Below are 14022 nucleotides of genomic sequence, written 5' to 3'. Positions count from 1 at the left end.
ATCCGGTGTCCTGTGTGAATTTAAGTATGCTCTCTAATTCTCTCTTTCTTTCTTTCTCTCTCTCTCGAAGGACCTGAGCCCTAGGACCATGCCTCAGGACTACCTGACATGATGACTCTTTGCTGTCCCCAGTCCACCTGGCCGTGCTGCTGCTCCAGTTTCAACTGTTCTGCCTGCGGCTATGGAACCCTGACCTGTTCACCGGACGTGCTACCTGTCCCAGACCTGCTGTTTTCAACTCTCTAGAGACAGCAGGAACGGTAGAGATACTCTGAATGATCGGCTATGAAAAGCCAACTGACATTTACTCTTGCGGTGCTGACTTGTTGCACCCTCGACAACTGTGATTATTATTATTTGACCATGCTGGTCATTTATGAACATTTGAACATCTTGGCCATGTTCTGTTATAATCTCCACCCGGTACAGCCAGTAGAGGACTGGCCACCCCTCATAGCCTGGTTCCTCTCTAGGTTTCTTCCTAGGTTTTGGCCTTTTTAGGGAGTTTTTCCAAGCCACCGTGCTTCTACACCTGCATTGTTTGCTGTTTGGGGTTTTAGGCTGGGTTTCTGTACAGCACTTTGTGACATCAGCTGATGTAAGAAGGGCTATATAAATACATTTGATTTGATTTGATCATAGATTAAATAGACTAATAAAAAGCCTGAAATAAAATAACAATGAGCACAAATTATAATAAGTAAAAATCAATCAAGTCCATTGATCGCAGGAGGTAATGCACTCGGTGTAATACTGATCATGCGCATAATTATTTTAAAATAAAGATAAATATACACATGCCTGAGCAAAGAATTCTCAGCTGAACAGATATTCCTCTTCTAGTACCGACCTGATCCTTAGGACGCTAAACATTCTTGAACACGATTACAGACGTATTACTTTCTTGTCCATGTTGCATATATAGTCATTGAGGACCATCAAGGGCCAATGTTACAACCTGTACCCCAAAACAACCCAATAATCCCAGACACCCTCAAACAGAAGTTGTAGAAGTTGGCCCTTACTACTGATACAGAGTCAGATATTTCCTCCCCCTACTGGTTGAGGATAAGGTTAAGATTTTATCTCAGATCTGTGGTTAGGGGCAACTTCTAACTTCAGCCCAAAGAAACACCCTGACATACTCCGGAAGAATCTTCAACAGTCAGGAACATAAAGAAAAGTAAAATCTGTTTCATTAAAACAAAACGTTCATTAATATAATATTTTTTAAGACATTATTTCATGTTTCTGACCACAGCAGACTTGTTCACATTCGAAATGGAGTCCATAAACAAAGAGCCGCGGCGGTTTCATAAAAAGGCTGACCGGCCGCTTCTTGTTTGCGCATGTGAGCGGTCTTGTCCATGCCTGAAGGATCCAGACGTCTCCATGTAGAAGTGAGCGGATCCAAGGTAAGTGGTAATGAGTCTAGCTCAGTCTATCCCTTCCTCTGGGCTGACACCGAGTCGGTCTATGTCCAGTAGTGTATAGTTAAAATCTATAGGTAGTCCAGTATATTACAGGTCCTATGTCAGTTCTACTAGGCAGCGCTGCAGATGTCTTAGGCTGCTGTTAGTGTGGTTGCAGGCTACTAGTACCACATACACTTCCCATCACACACATTAACTGGTCAGCCAGTGAAGACAGAGAGAGAGATAGGAAAACGGGAGGACATGGAGAGAAATCCTGTCCAAGTTGGAGAAAGGAGAGTATCCACCTTGCAAAACAAGGGATTCTCTTTCCTCTCCTCTCTTCCTTTGGGGTCAGCTAAAACCCAGGGGTCAGCCAGTGTCGGAGCTGATCCATTCCACGATGCAGCTGTGCGAGGTAGAAGTCCGTGTTCCGAGAAAAGTCGGTGCAGACGGTGGAGTGGGCGTTGCCCAGAGCACAGTAGAGGGCAGTGCCTCCCAGGCTGATCACCACGGTGACCAGGCAGAGCAGGAAGAGGAGCAGGCACGAGTCTCCGCCCACCTGGTCTGGAGGAGGGAAGAGCAACACGTTTAGATGTCTATTAACTGAGCTTTATTGAACTGTTTCTTGTCTGGAGAAGGGAGAAGACGGGGAGAGGGTGACAGTATGAATGCAGACACACATACACTTGATTATAGCCATTGTTGGACATATATACACTGACTCAAACACACCCTCACCCTGGTCAAAGCCGTCATCAGGTACTTTGAAGCGGACCCTGCGCTTAGCAGGATGTTTGTGCAGGGCCGAGGAGGGAGCAACACACACATTCTCCACACACACACTCCTCCTCCTCTTCAGGATGGACACCAGGCTAGGGGCAGGGGTCATCTGGAGGTCAGAGGGACAAGGTCAGTGCCAGGTCAACTGGTTAGCATACACACACGCCATAAATATTCTGTACACAATAGACACATACATCTGACATATATGGATACACACATAAAACACAATAAGTTTTGTAGTGATTCCTATGTTGATGATGTAAAGAATATTTGCTGGTCTGTGGTGTGTAATGAGGAGCAACCAGACGCTACACTTGACACATTTATGAAACTACCTATTCCAATTACTGTTAAGCACGCACCCATTAAGAAAATAACTGTAAAAACTGTTAAATCCCCTTGGATTGATGAGGAATTGAATAATTGTACAGTTGAGAGGGATGAGGCTAAAGGTATGGCAAATACGTCTGGCTGCACAACTGACTGGCAAACGTACTGCAAATTTAGAAATCATGTGACTAAACTAAAGAAAAATAAACTACACTATGACACAAAGATAAATGATATAAAGCATGATAGTAAAAAGCTTTGGGGCACCTTAAATGACATTTTGGGGAAAAAAGCGAACTCGGCTCCTTCATTTATTGGTTCAGATGGCTCATTTATCACAAAACCAACTGATATTGCCAACTACTTTAATGACTTTTTCATTGGCAAGATAAGAAAACTTAGGGACGACATGCCAGCAACAAACGCTGACACTACACATCCAAGTATATCTGGCCAAATTATGACAGACAAGAATTGTACTTTTGAATTCCGTAAAGTCAGTGTGGAAGAGGTGAAACGATTATTGTTGTCTATCAACAATGACAAGCCACCGGGGTCTGACAATCTGGATGGAAAATTACTGAGGATAATAGCAGACGATATTGCCACTCCTATCTGCCACATCTTCAATTTAAGCCTAAAAGTCATTCCGCTACCTAAAGCCCGCTTTACTGGCTCAAATAACCGACCAATCAGACTGTTGCCAACACTTAGTAAACTTCTGGGAAAAATTGTGTTTGACCAGATACAATGCTATTTTACAGTAAACAAATTGACAAACTTTCAGCATGCTTATAGGGAAGGACACTCAACAAGCACAGCACTAACACAAATGACTGCTGATTGGCTGAGAGAAACTGATAAAATGATTGTGGGGGCTGTTTTTACTAACGACATGCCACTGACTGAGTAAGGCCAGTGTGTCTATGTATGCGGATGACTCAACACTATACATGTCAGCTACTACAGCGACTGAAATGACTGCAACACTCAACAAAGAGCTGCAGATAGTTTCAGAATGGGTGGCAAGGAATAAGTTAGTCCTAAATATTTCTAAAACTAAAAGCATTGTATTTGGAACAAAACACTCACTAAACCTTAAACCTCAACTAAATCTTGTAATAAATAATGTGGAAATTGAGCAAGTTGAGTTGACTAAACTGCTTGGAGTAACACTAGATTGTAAACAGTCGTGGTCAAAACATATTGATGCAGAAGTAGCTAAGATGGGGAGAAGTATGTCTATAATAAAGTGATGCTCTGCCTTCATAACAACACTATCAACAAGGCAGGTCCTACAGGCCCTAGTTTAGTCGCACCTTGACTACTGTTCAGTCGTGTGGTCAGGTGCCACAAAAAAAAGGACTTAGGACAATTGCAATTGGCTCAGTACAGGGCAGCACGGCAGGCCCTTGGATGTATATAGAGAGCTAATATTAATAATATGCAAGTCAATCTCTCCTGGCTGAAAGTGGAGGAGAGATTGACTTCATCACTACTTTTGTTTATGAGAGGTATTGACATGTTGAATGCACCGAACTGTCTGTCTAAACTACTGGCACACAGCTCGGACACCCACGTATACCCCACCAGAGGTCTCTTCACAGTCCCCAAGTCCAGAACAGACTATGGGAGGCACACAGTACTACATAGAGCCATGACTACATGGAACTCTATTCAACATCAAGTAACTGACGCAAGCAGTAAAATTACATTTAAAATAACAGATAAAAATCACCTTATGGAACAGCGGGGACTGTGAAGCAACACAAACATTGGCACAGACACATGCATACACACCAATGATAACATACACACTATACACACACATGGATTTAGTACTGTAGATATGTGGTAGTGGTGGAGTAGGGGCCTGAGGGCACACAGTGTGTTGTGAAATCTGTGAATGTATTGTAATGTTTTAAAATTGTATAAACTGATTTAATTTTGCTGGACCCCAGGAAGAGTAGCTGCTGCTTTGGCAGCAGCTAATGGGGATCCATAATAAATACAAATACATACAGTTCACCATGCAGTACACACACAAAGGGGCAGTGATGTGTATGCCTATGACAAAGTGCACAGACAAGGTATCCCCACTAGGTGTCAGCGTACACTGCTCCTATGTCAACCTCTTTATTTTGACTTTGTCTTAGGCGCTGGTGACCACTGGTATCACCTTATGAAGTGACATCACCTTGTGACATGAACGACCGCTAATCAACTACAGGGTTGCAACATTCAGTTGATCTCATTCCCCCCTCAGATAAGATAAACCATGTAGTTCATCTGAAACATTCTTATGCTGCAAGGGATTCCTGCATAGCTCTAAAATCTGGCTGTAGTTTTGACACTGCCAGATCAACAGTCAGGGCAATAGCACACATAATACTACCATCCACAATGAACAAAAATATAAACGCAACATGTAAAGTGTTGACCCCATGATAAAATATCCCAGAAGTTCTCCATATACACAAAAAGCTTATTTCTCTCAAATTTTGTGCACAAATTTGTTTACATCCCTGTTAGTGAACATTACTCCTTTGCCAAGATAATCCATCCAGCTGACAGGTGTGGCATATCAAGAAGCTGAATAAACAGCATGATCATTACACAGGTGCACCTTGTGCTGGGGGTTTATATAAATAGTGAAGAAAACAGCCCCCCCAAACAAAACAAAATAATCAACCCCTGTGGAACACCTTTATGAACTTCAAGAAATTCTGACTTAACAAACCAATGTTTATCTCCCAGGACAATGATCTAGCAAGCTAGCTCAATGTCCATGAATGTTTCATGTGTGTTCTGACATGCCCCCAAATTAATATAGTTGGTTCACAGTTGCTTTGATATTTTAACCTGCGTGTCCTGACCACATTTGAATATGCAAAATAATTGAGCGCACGTGGCCGGTATTGTACTGAGTGTACAAAACATTAGGAACACCTTCCTAATATTGAGTTGCACCCTCTTTTTCCAACAGAACAGCCTCAATTCGTTGGGGCATGGACTCTACAAAGTGTCCAAAGCATTGCACAGGGATGGTGGCCCATGTTGACTCCAATGCTTCCCACAGTTGACTTAAGTTGGCTGGATGTCCTTTGGGTGGTAGACCGTTCTGGAAACACACAGGAAACTGTTAAGTGTGGAAAAACCCAGCAGCGTTGCAGTTCTTGACACACTCAAACCGGTGCGCCTGGAACCAACTACCATACTCCGTTCAAAGACACTAAAATCTTTCGTCTTGCTGGTTCACCCTGTAAATGACACACATACACAATCCATGTCTCAATTGTCTCAAGGCTTAAATCCTTCTTTAACCTGTCTCCTTCATGGTTTTTCCATGCATGTTTTTTGAGGTTGGACATATAGCTAGTTAGCACGTAGACACACCAAGTGGTGTCACCTCGTTAGTCAGTATGTGTTACACCTGTGTTGGTTTCCATCTCGTTAGTGGGAAGGTGTTACACCTGTGTTGGTTTCCATCTCGTTAGTGGGAAGGTGTTACAGCTGTGTTGGTTTCCATCTCGTTAGTGGGAAGGTGTTACACCTGTGCTGGTTTCCATCTCGTTAGTGGGAAGGTGTTACACCTGTGCTGGTTTACATCTCGTTAGTGGGAAGGTGTTACACCTGTGCTGGTTTCCATCTCGTTAGTGGGAAGGTGTTACACCTGTGCTGGTTTCCATCTCGTTAGTGGGAAGGTGTTACACCTGTGTTGGTTTCCATCTCGTTAGTGGGAAGGTGTTACACCTGTGCTGGTTTCCATCTCGTTAGTGGGAAGGTGTTTCACCTGTGCTGGTTTCCATCTCGTTAGTGGGAAGGTGTTACACCTGTGCTGGTTTCCATCTCGTTAGTGGGAAGGTGTTACACCTGTGCTGGTTTCCATCTCGTTAGTGGGAAGGTGTTACACCTGTGCTGGTTTCCATCTCGTTAGTGGGAAGGTGTTACACCTGTGCTGGTTTCCATCTCGTTAGTGGGAAGGTGTTACACCTGTGCTGGTTTCCATCTCGTTAGTGGGAAGGTGTTACACCTGTGCTGGTTTCCATCTCGTTAGTGGGAAGGTGTTTCACCTGTGCTGGTTTCCATCTCGTTAGTGGGAAGGTGTTACACCTGTGCCGGTTCCCATCTCGTTAGTGGGAAGGTGTTACACCTGTGCCGGTTTCCATCTCGTTAGTGGGAAGGTGTTTCACCTGTGCCGGTTTCCATCTCGTTAGTGGGAAGGTGTTTCACCTGTGCCGGTTTCCATCTCGTTAGTGGGAAGGTGTTACACCTGTGCCGGTTCCCATCTCGTTAGTGGGAAGGTGTTTCACCTGTGCCGGTTTCCATCTCGTTAGTGGGAAGGTGTTTCACCTGTGCCGGTTTCCATCTCGTTAGTGGGAAGGTGTTTCACCTGTGCCGGTTTCCATCTCGTTAGTGGGAAGGTGTTACACCTGTGCCGGTTTCCATCTCGTTAGTGGGAAGGTGTTACACCTGTGCCGGTTTCCATCTCGTTAGTGGGAAGGTGTTACACCTGTGCCGGTTTCCATCTCGTTAGTGGGAAGGTGTTACACCTGTGCCGGTTTCCATCTCGTTAGTGGGAAGGTGTTACACCTGTGCCGGTTTCCATCTCGTTAGTGGGAAGGTGTTTCACCTGTGCCGGTTTCCATCTCGTTAGTGGGAAGGTGTTTCACCTGTGCCGGTTTCCATCTCGTTAGTGGGAAGGTGTTACACCTGTGCCGGTTTCCATCTCGTTAGTGGGAAGGTGTTTCACCTGTGCCGGTTTCCATCTCGTTAGTGGGAAGGTGTTACACCTGTGCTGGTTTCCATCTCGTTAGTGGGAAGGTGTTACACCTGTGCTGGTTTCCATCTCGTTAGTGGGAAGGTGTTTCACCTGTGCTGGTTTCCATCTCGTTAGTGGGAAGGTGTTACACCTGTGCTGGTTTCCATCTCGTTAGTGGGAAGGTGTTACACCTGTGCTGGTTTCCATCTCGTTAGTGGAAAGGTGTTACACCTGTGCTGGTTTCCATCTCGTTAGTGGGAAGGTGTTTCACCTGTGCTGGTTTCCCTCTCGTTAGTGGGAAGGTGTTACACCTGTGCTGGTTTCCATCTCGTTAGTGGGAAGGTGTTACACCTGTGCTGGTTTCCATTTCGTTAGTGGGAAGGTGTTACACCTGTGCTGGTTTCCATCTCGTTAGTGGGAAGGTGTTTCACCTGTGCTGGTTTCCATCTCGTTAGTGGGAAGGTGTTACACCTGTGCTGGTTTCCATCTCGTTAGTGGGAAGGTGTTACACCTGTGCTGGTTTCCATCTCGTTAGTGGGAAGGTGTTTCACCTGTGCTGGTTTCCATCTCGTTAGTGGGAAGGTGTTACACCTGTGCTGGTTTCCATCTCGTTAGTGGGAAGGTGTTTCACCTGTGCTGGTTTCCATCTCGTTAGTGGGAAGGTGTTACACTTGTGCTGGTTTCCATCTCGTTAGTGGGAAGGTGTTTCACCTGTGCTGGCCCAGGGCTCCAGTTGTCTTGATAGATGGAGGGTTAACACCTATAGTTGGTGCGCCTTAGTTTGAGGTTTAGACAAACAATCCTTTATCTGATTTTCCTGATTTCACTTAGCAATTATTATTTTTTGTTTCCTGTCATTAAGTTGTATTTTTTTTTATCTTGGGCAAATTTAGTTGGTGTTCATGGTAGGTGTGTTAGATTCCAACTTTCTGGGGACACCCCCATGAGTGTCTTTCAGAACCCCTCCTAAAACCACACTGGTTTTGGTTGTTAGTGACTGTTCGCTCTCCTTCTGTTTAAACAACATTACTTGTTTTTTTGCTGGGGAACTTTACTCTTTTTACAGTCAAGTGGAATCACGAACAATGGATTGTTCGTTATGTTTGCCTGCGTCTCCTGGATTTTCCTTCTGAGCAGCACATTCACCACTCTTTCAAACGGTTCACTCTCGCGACACAGGCTGGTGGCGACACCATCCTGCGACTCCTGCTCTGTCTAGACATCCCCCAAGCAAAAACGGACTTTAGGAGAATGACTGCACAACTGGTAAATAGTCGCTTCTATTGCAGTAATGTTGAAGGGCTTTGGCTAGTATTACTTAACCAGCTAGAAGGATGAAGTGAGAAACTAACGTTAAATACTCTACTACAGTCTCATAATGTTGCTTTACAGAGCGTAGGCTACTGAGACAGACATTGGTGAGGCAGGCTGCAATGCATGCAGGGGAAAACAGGAGTGAGAAAGCAAGCAGAGAGAAGTTAACACAGTGGTTCCCAAATTTAGGGTCTGGGGCCCATGACAAAATCCCTACTAATCTTATCAAACAAGTTAGGAACTGTTTCAATATGAACATCTTCCCTGTACACCTACATTAAAATGTCGTACGTTTTCATCAATGCGAATAATTGATCATATTTCCCCATTTCAATTGTATAGCTAACAGGATGAACCAACAGCAGCCAAGGTGATAATGGCTGGGGTCATTTTTGCTGTTCTCCAAAAAGTGTTTTAGTTGTATAGAAAGGCAGTAAATGAGCATCAACCCCCCCCTCCCCCGGGGAACTTAACACTGCGTGCTAATTACAGACTCTTACCCTCGGTCTCCTCACACAGGAAGACACCTCATCCATAACAATTACCACTGTTTCTTCACTCTGCTATACTACCTTACAACAGGATGGGACAGAGAGAGGGGGGAAGAGTTTTTGGGTAGCCAGATGGCCAGAAAACTCACATCTGTGCGTAAAAGTTTCTCTTAGTGTAACAGCCAAACCTGGTTTATGGGCCACTCCTCTGAGCAGCCATATTTCACTCAACACACTGCCTAGGGAATCACTAATTTCCAACAAAATGGCTATATAATGCCATTAGACTCCAGCAACTCTGGCTCTAGCTGCGTAGAGAAGTGATGAGTTGGCATAAAGACAGGTCACGTCAGACTTCTCAAACACACAGCAATAAAACCCCTATGTTCAGATAATCAGCAACAGTGTGTCACTGGACAACAGTCCCAGGGAGGGTTACCCAGACAGTTTCTCACCTCCACTGGACAACAGTCCCAGGGAGGGTTACCCAGACAGTTTCTCACCTCCACTGGACAACAGTCCCAGGGAGGGTTACCCAGACAGTTTCTCTCTCACTCACCTCCACTGGACAACAGTCCCAGGGAGGGTTACCCAGACAGTTTCTCTCTCACTTACCTCCACTGGACAACAGTCCCAGGGAGGGTTACCCAGACAGTTTCTCACCTCCACTGGACAACAGTCCCAGGGAGGGTTACCCAGACAGTTTCTCACCTCCACTGGACAACAGTCCCAGGGAGGGTTACCCAGACAGTTTCTCACCTCCACTGGACAACAGTCCCAGGGAGGGTTACCCAGACAGTTTCTCACCTCCACTGGACAACAGTCCCAGGGAGGGTTACCCAGACAGTTTCTCACCTCCACTGGACAACAGTCCCAGGGAGGGTTACCCAGACAGTTTCTCACCTCCACTGGACAACAGTCCCAGGGAGGGTTACCCAGACAGTTTCTCACCTCCACTGGACAACAGTCCCAGGGAGGGTTACCCAGACAGTTTCTCTCTCACTCACCTCCACTGGACAACAGTCCCAGGGAGGGTTACCCAGACAGTTTCTCTCTCACTTACCTCCACTGGACAACAGTCCCAGGGAGGGTTACCCAGACAGTTTCTCACCTCCACTGGACAACAGTCCCAGGGAGGGTTACCCAGACAGTTTCTCACCTCCACTGGACAACAGTCCCAGGGAGGGTTACCCAGACAGTTTCTCACCTCCACTGGACAACAGTCCCAGGGAGGGTTACCCAGACAGTTTCTCACCTCCACTGGACAACAGTCCCAGGGAGGGTTACCCAGACAGTTTCTCACCTCCACTGGACAACAGTCCCAGGGAGGGTTACCCAGACAGTTTCTCACCTCCACTGGACAACAGTCCCAGGGAGGGTTACCCAGACAGTTTCTCACCTCCACTGGACAACAGTCCCAGGGAGGGTTACCCAGACAGTTTCTCACCTCCACTGGACAACAGTCCCAGGGAGGGTTACCCAGACAGTTTCTCACCTCCACTGGACAACAGTCCCAGGGAGGGTTACCCAGACAGTTTCTCACCTCCACTGGACAACAGTCCCAGGGAGGGTTACCCAGACAGTTTCTCTCTCACTCACCTCCACTGTGATGAGTTTGGCCAGGCCGTCGAGAGACGCAGCTCCATCTCTAATAATCTCCACAACAAACATGTCTTCGTCCTGAACATACTCCTCGCACAGCTCCTCAATCTGGCTCTCCTCCTGCTGCACCTCCTCCAGTGTGAGCTGCTCCTCAGTCTTGGCAGTGAAGAGCTTTAGAGCTTTAAAACACACGTCACTATCCTTCTCCTCCTGTTCTTCCTCTCCTCCCAGCCGCTCCTCAGGCTTGGATCGGCTAATTTCCCCATCCGTAGGAGGGTCCTGCCCAGCGTTTCCCTCCTGAGTGGTGTGTTCCATCTCTCTCTCAGTCTGCTGTCCTGTTCCTTGGCTCAGACAGTCTGTGAACTCAGCCCTGCCCTCCCTCTCCTCCCCTTTAGCAAGGGAGCCGTCAATAACACAGTCTCTATGGAAACCCCCAATCCTCTTGGAGTCTCTGCTGTTCTGTGCCACGTCATTAAAGCAAAGGCTGTTCATCAGGGCTGCAGCTGATTTGATTGGGTAGATGCTCTGGGAGAGGGTGGAGTCTGTTACTCTATGGTCCTCCTCCATCCCTGATGCACACCCAACTAACCGACCAATGATAGAGAGCAACATGGGAAAAGTGTTAAAAGCCCCTCCCTAAACCCTCTGCAGATTCATCTAGACTCCAGAGAGGGAATCACTGGTGCTCAGCATCAATACACCTCCTAGTTCTCTCCTAAACACCTTCTTCACAACCCCTTCCTCTTTTAGCTGCTGTTTTATAGGGTACTTGATGTCATCGGAACACATCTCATTTCCTGTCTACTCCCTCGATCTCATATCCACTAGAGACACACACACATACAGAGACACACACCAACACACTTCCTTGTCCACTTCACTCAAACGGAAACAGAGCGAGGACAAGTTGTCCCTCAGATCCAAATATTTATTCAATGTGAAAATATTTATCAGATCCGTGTAAAAGAGGGAGACAGTTCTACTCTCCTCACTAATCCAGCCTCCGGAACACTGACATTGAGCCTTGTAATTTAAGTGTGTGTGTTTGTGTGGAGTCACGCCTGGGTTGTGAAAGTGAAACCAGGCCATGATAGAACAGGCAGGTAACACACCTGGGACTACATGTGTGTGTCTGTGTGTATAGACAGGTAACACACCTGGGACTACATGTGTGTGTGTATAGACAGGTAACACACCTGGGACTACATGTCTGTGTGTATAGACAGGTAACACACCTGGGACTACATGTCTGTGTGTATAGACAGGTAACACACCTGGGACTACATGTCTGTGTGTATAGACAGGTAACACACCTGGGACTACATGTCTGTGTCTGTGTGTATAGACAGAAAGAGAGCGAGAGAGACAGAAAGAGAGCGAGAGAGAGAAAGAGTGAGCGAGACAGAGTGAGGGAGAGAGTGAAGGAGAGAGAGTGAGGGAGAGAGACAGGGAGAGACAGAAAGAGAGGGAGAGACAGAAAGAGAAGGAGAGTGAAAGAGAGGGAGAGTGAAAGAGAGGGAGAAACAAAGAGAGCGAGCGAGACAAAGACCGTGTGAGACAAAGAGCGAGCGAGAGAGACAGACAAAGAGAGCGAGCGAGAGAGACAGACAAAGAGAGCGAGCGAGAGAGACAGACAAAGAGAGCGAGCGAGAGAGACAGACAAAGAGAGCGAGCGAGCGAGAGAGACAAAGAGAGGGACAGAGAGACAAAGAGAGGGACAGAGACAAAGAGAGGGACAGAGACAAAGAGAGGGACAGAGACAAAGAGAGGGACAGAGACAAAGAGAGGGACAGAGACAAAGAGAGGGACAGAGACAGAAAGTGGGAGAGACAAAGAGAGGGACAGAGACAGAAAGTGGGAGAGAGACAGAAAGTGGGAGAGAGACAGAAAGTGGGAGAGAGACAGAAAGTGGGAGAGAGACAGAAAGTGGGAGAGAGACAGAAAGTGGGAGAGAGACAGAAAGTGGGAGAGAGACAGAAAGTGGGAGAGAGACAGAAAGTGGGAGAGAGACAGAAAGTGGGAGAGAGACAGAAAGTGGGAGAGAGACAGAAAGTGGGAGAGGGAGAGAAAGTGGGAGAGAGACAGAAAGTGGGAGAGAGACAGAAAGTGGGAGAGAGACAGAAAGTGGGAGAGAGACAGAAAAGTGGGGAGAGAGAGGAGAGAGACAGAAGTGGGAGAGAGACAGAAAGTGGGAGAGGGAGAGAGAGGGGGGAGAGACAGAAAGTGGGAGAGAGACAGAAAGTGGGAGAGAGACAGAAAGTGGGAGAGAGACAGAAAGTGGGAGAGAGACAAAAAGTGGGAGAGAGACAGAAAGTGGGAGAGAGACAGAAAGTGGGAGAGGGAGAGAGAGGGGGGAGAGACAGAAAGTGGGAGAGAGACAGAAAGTGGGAGAGAGACAGAAAGTGGGAGAGGGAGAGAGAGGGGGGAGAGAGACAGAAAGTGGGAGAGAGACATAAAGTGGGGAGAGGGAGAGAGAGGGGGGAGAGACAGAAAGAGAGCGAGGGAGAGAGAGTAAAGGAAAAGGGTATAGTTGTAAATGTCCTGTTTAATAATTGACAGATCAGCTGCCTCTTAAGAACCTCTCTGCAGTAACAGACACTGATCCTGCACTGATGAACTCCTGCTTCCTCAACCAAACCTCAACGGTTCACTGATACCTAGGCTCAGAGCCTGCAACTGGCTGATTGGACAGGTCAAACACACACACACTTACCTGAGCTGTGTGAAGGATATCTATCTTCAACACGCACAGAGACAGAGTCCACAGCCTCACACTACACACACACACACACACACAGAGAGAGGAAAGCAGGGTGAACGACCATGCATACATTCACATTGCACAATGAGGAGCAATATGAACAACTTCCATTCAAATCAGCAGAGCACAGAAGACCTCTTACCTTCTCTGCTCCAGGACTGGGTCTGTGAGAGAGAGAGATGGGGGAGAGAGAGAGAGATGGGGGAGAGAGAGAGAGAGAGAGAGAGAGGAGAGAGAGAGAGAGAGAGAGAGAGAGGAGAGAGAGATGGGAGAGAGAGATGGGGAGAGAGAGAGAGAGAGATGGAGAGAAGAGAATGGAGAAGATAAGATGGGGAGAGAGAGAGAGAGAGAGAGAGAGAGAGGAAGAGGATGGAGAGAGAGTGGGGAGAGAGATGATGGTGAGATAGAGAGAAGAGCGATTGGAGAGAGAGATGGGAGAGAGAAGATGGTGCGAGAGATAGAGAAGATAACAAGAGGAGAGAGAGATTGGGAGAGAGAGAGATGGGGGAGAGAGAGATGGGGGGAAGATGGGGAGAGAGGCGAGAAGAAGAGAGGATAGAGAGA

General features: G+C 46.8%; 1 protein-coding gene and 1 long non-coding RNA gene across 2 annotated transcripts in view; both read right to left on the bottom strand.

Annotated features, from left to right (window-relative positions):
• Positions 1 to 720: 720 nt before the first annotated feature.
• The window catches only part of LOC115172806 (consortin), a 37390-nt gene continuing 24088 nt past the window's right edge, over positions 721 to 14022 (bottom strand). The window contains exons 8-12 of the mRNA XM_029730576.1: positions 13601 to 13622; positions 13411 to 13471; positions 10695 to 11281; positions 2154 to 2304; positions 721 to 1979 (exon numbers count right to left, since the gene is read on the bottom strand). Of these exons, the coding sequence (XP_029586436.1) occupies positions 1771 to 1979; positions 2154 to 2304; positions 10695 to 11281; positions 13411 to 13471; positions 13601 to 13622 (1030 nt within the window). The 3' untranslated portion in view covers positions 721 to 1770. The remainder of the gene's footprint in view (positions 1980 to 2153; positions 2305 to 10694; positions 11282 to 13410; positions 13472 to 13600; positions 13623 to 14022) is intronic.
• On the bottom strand, positions 8131 to 10684 carry LOC115172809 (uncharacterized). The gene is made up of 2 exons (XR_003871495.1): positions 10207 to 10684; positions 8131 to 10102 (listed from the first exon to the last, which is right to left on the bottom strand). It is a non-coding gene; the product is annotated as an uncharacterized LOC115172809 (long non-coding RNA).

This window comes from Salmo trutta, chromosome 33, assembly GCF_901001165.1.
Source record: "Salmo trutta chromosome 33, fSalTru1.1, whole genome shotgun sequence".
In the NCBI taxonomy this organism is placed as follows: domain Eukaryota; kingdom Metazoa; phylum Chordata; class Actinopteri; order Salmoniformes; family Salmonidae; genus Salmo; species Salmo trutta.
This window is presented reverse-complemented; position numbering and strand designations above follow the sequence as displayed.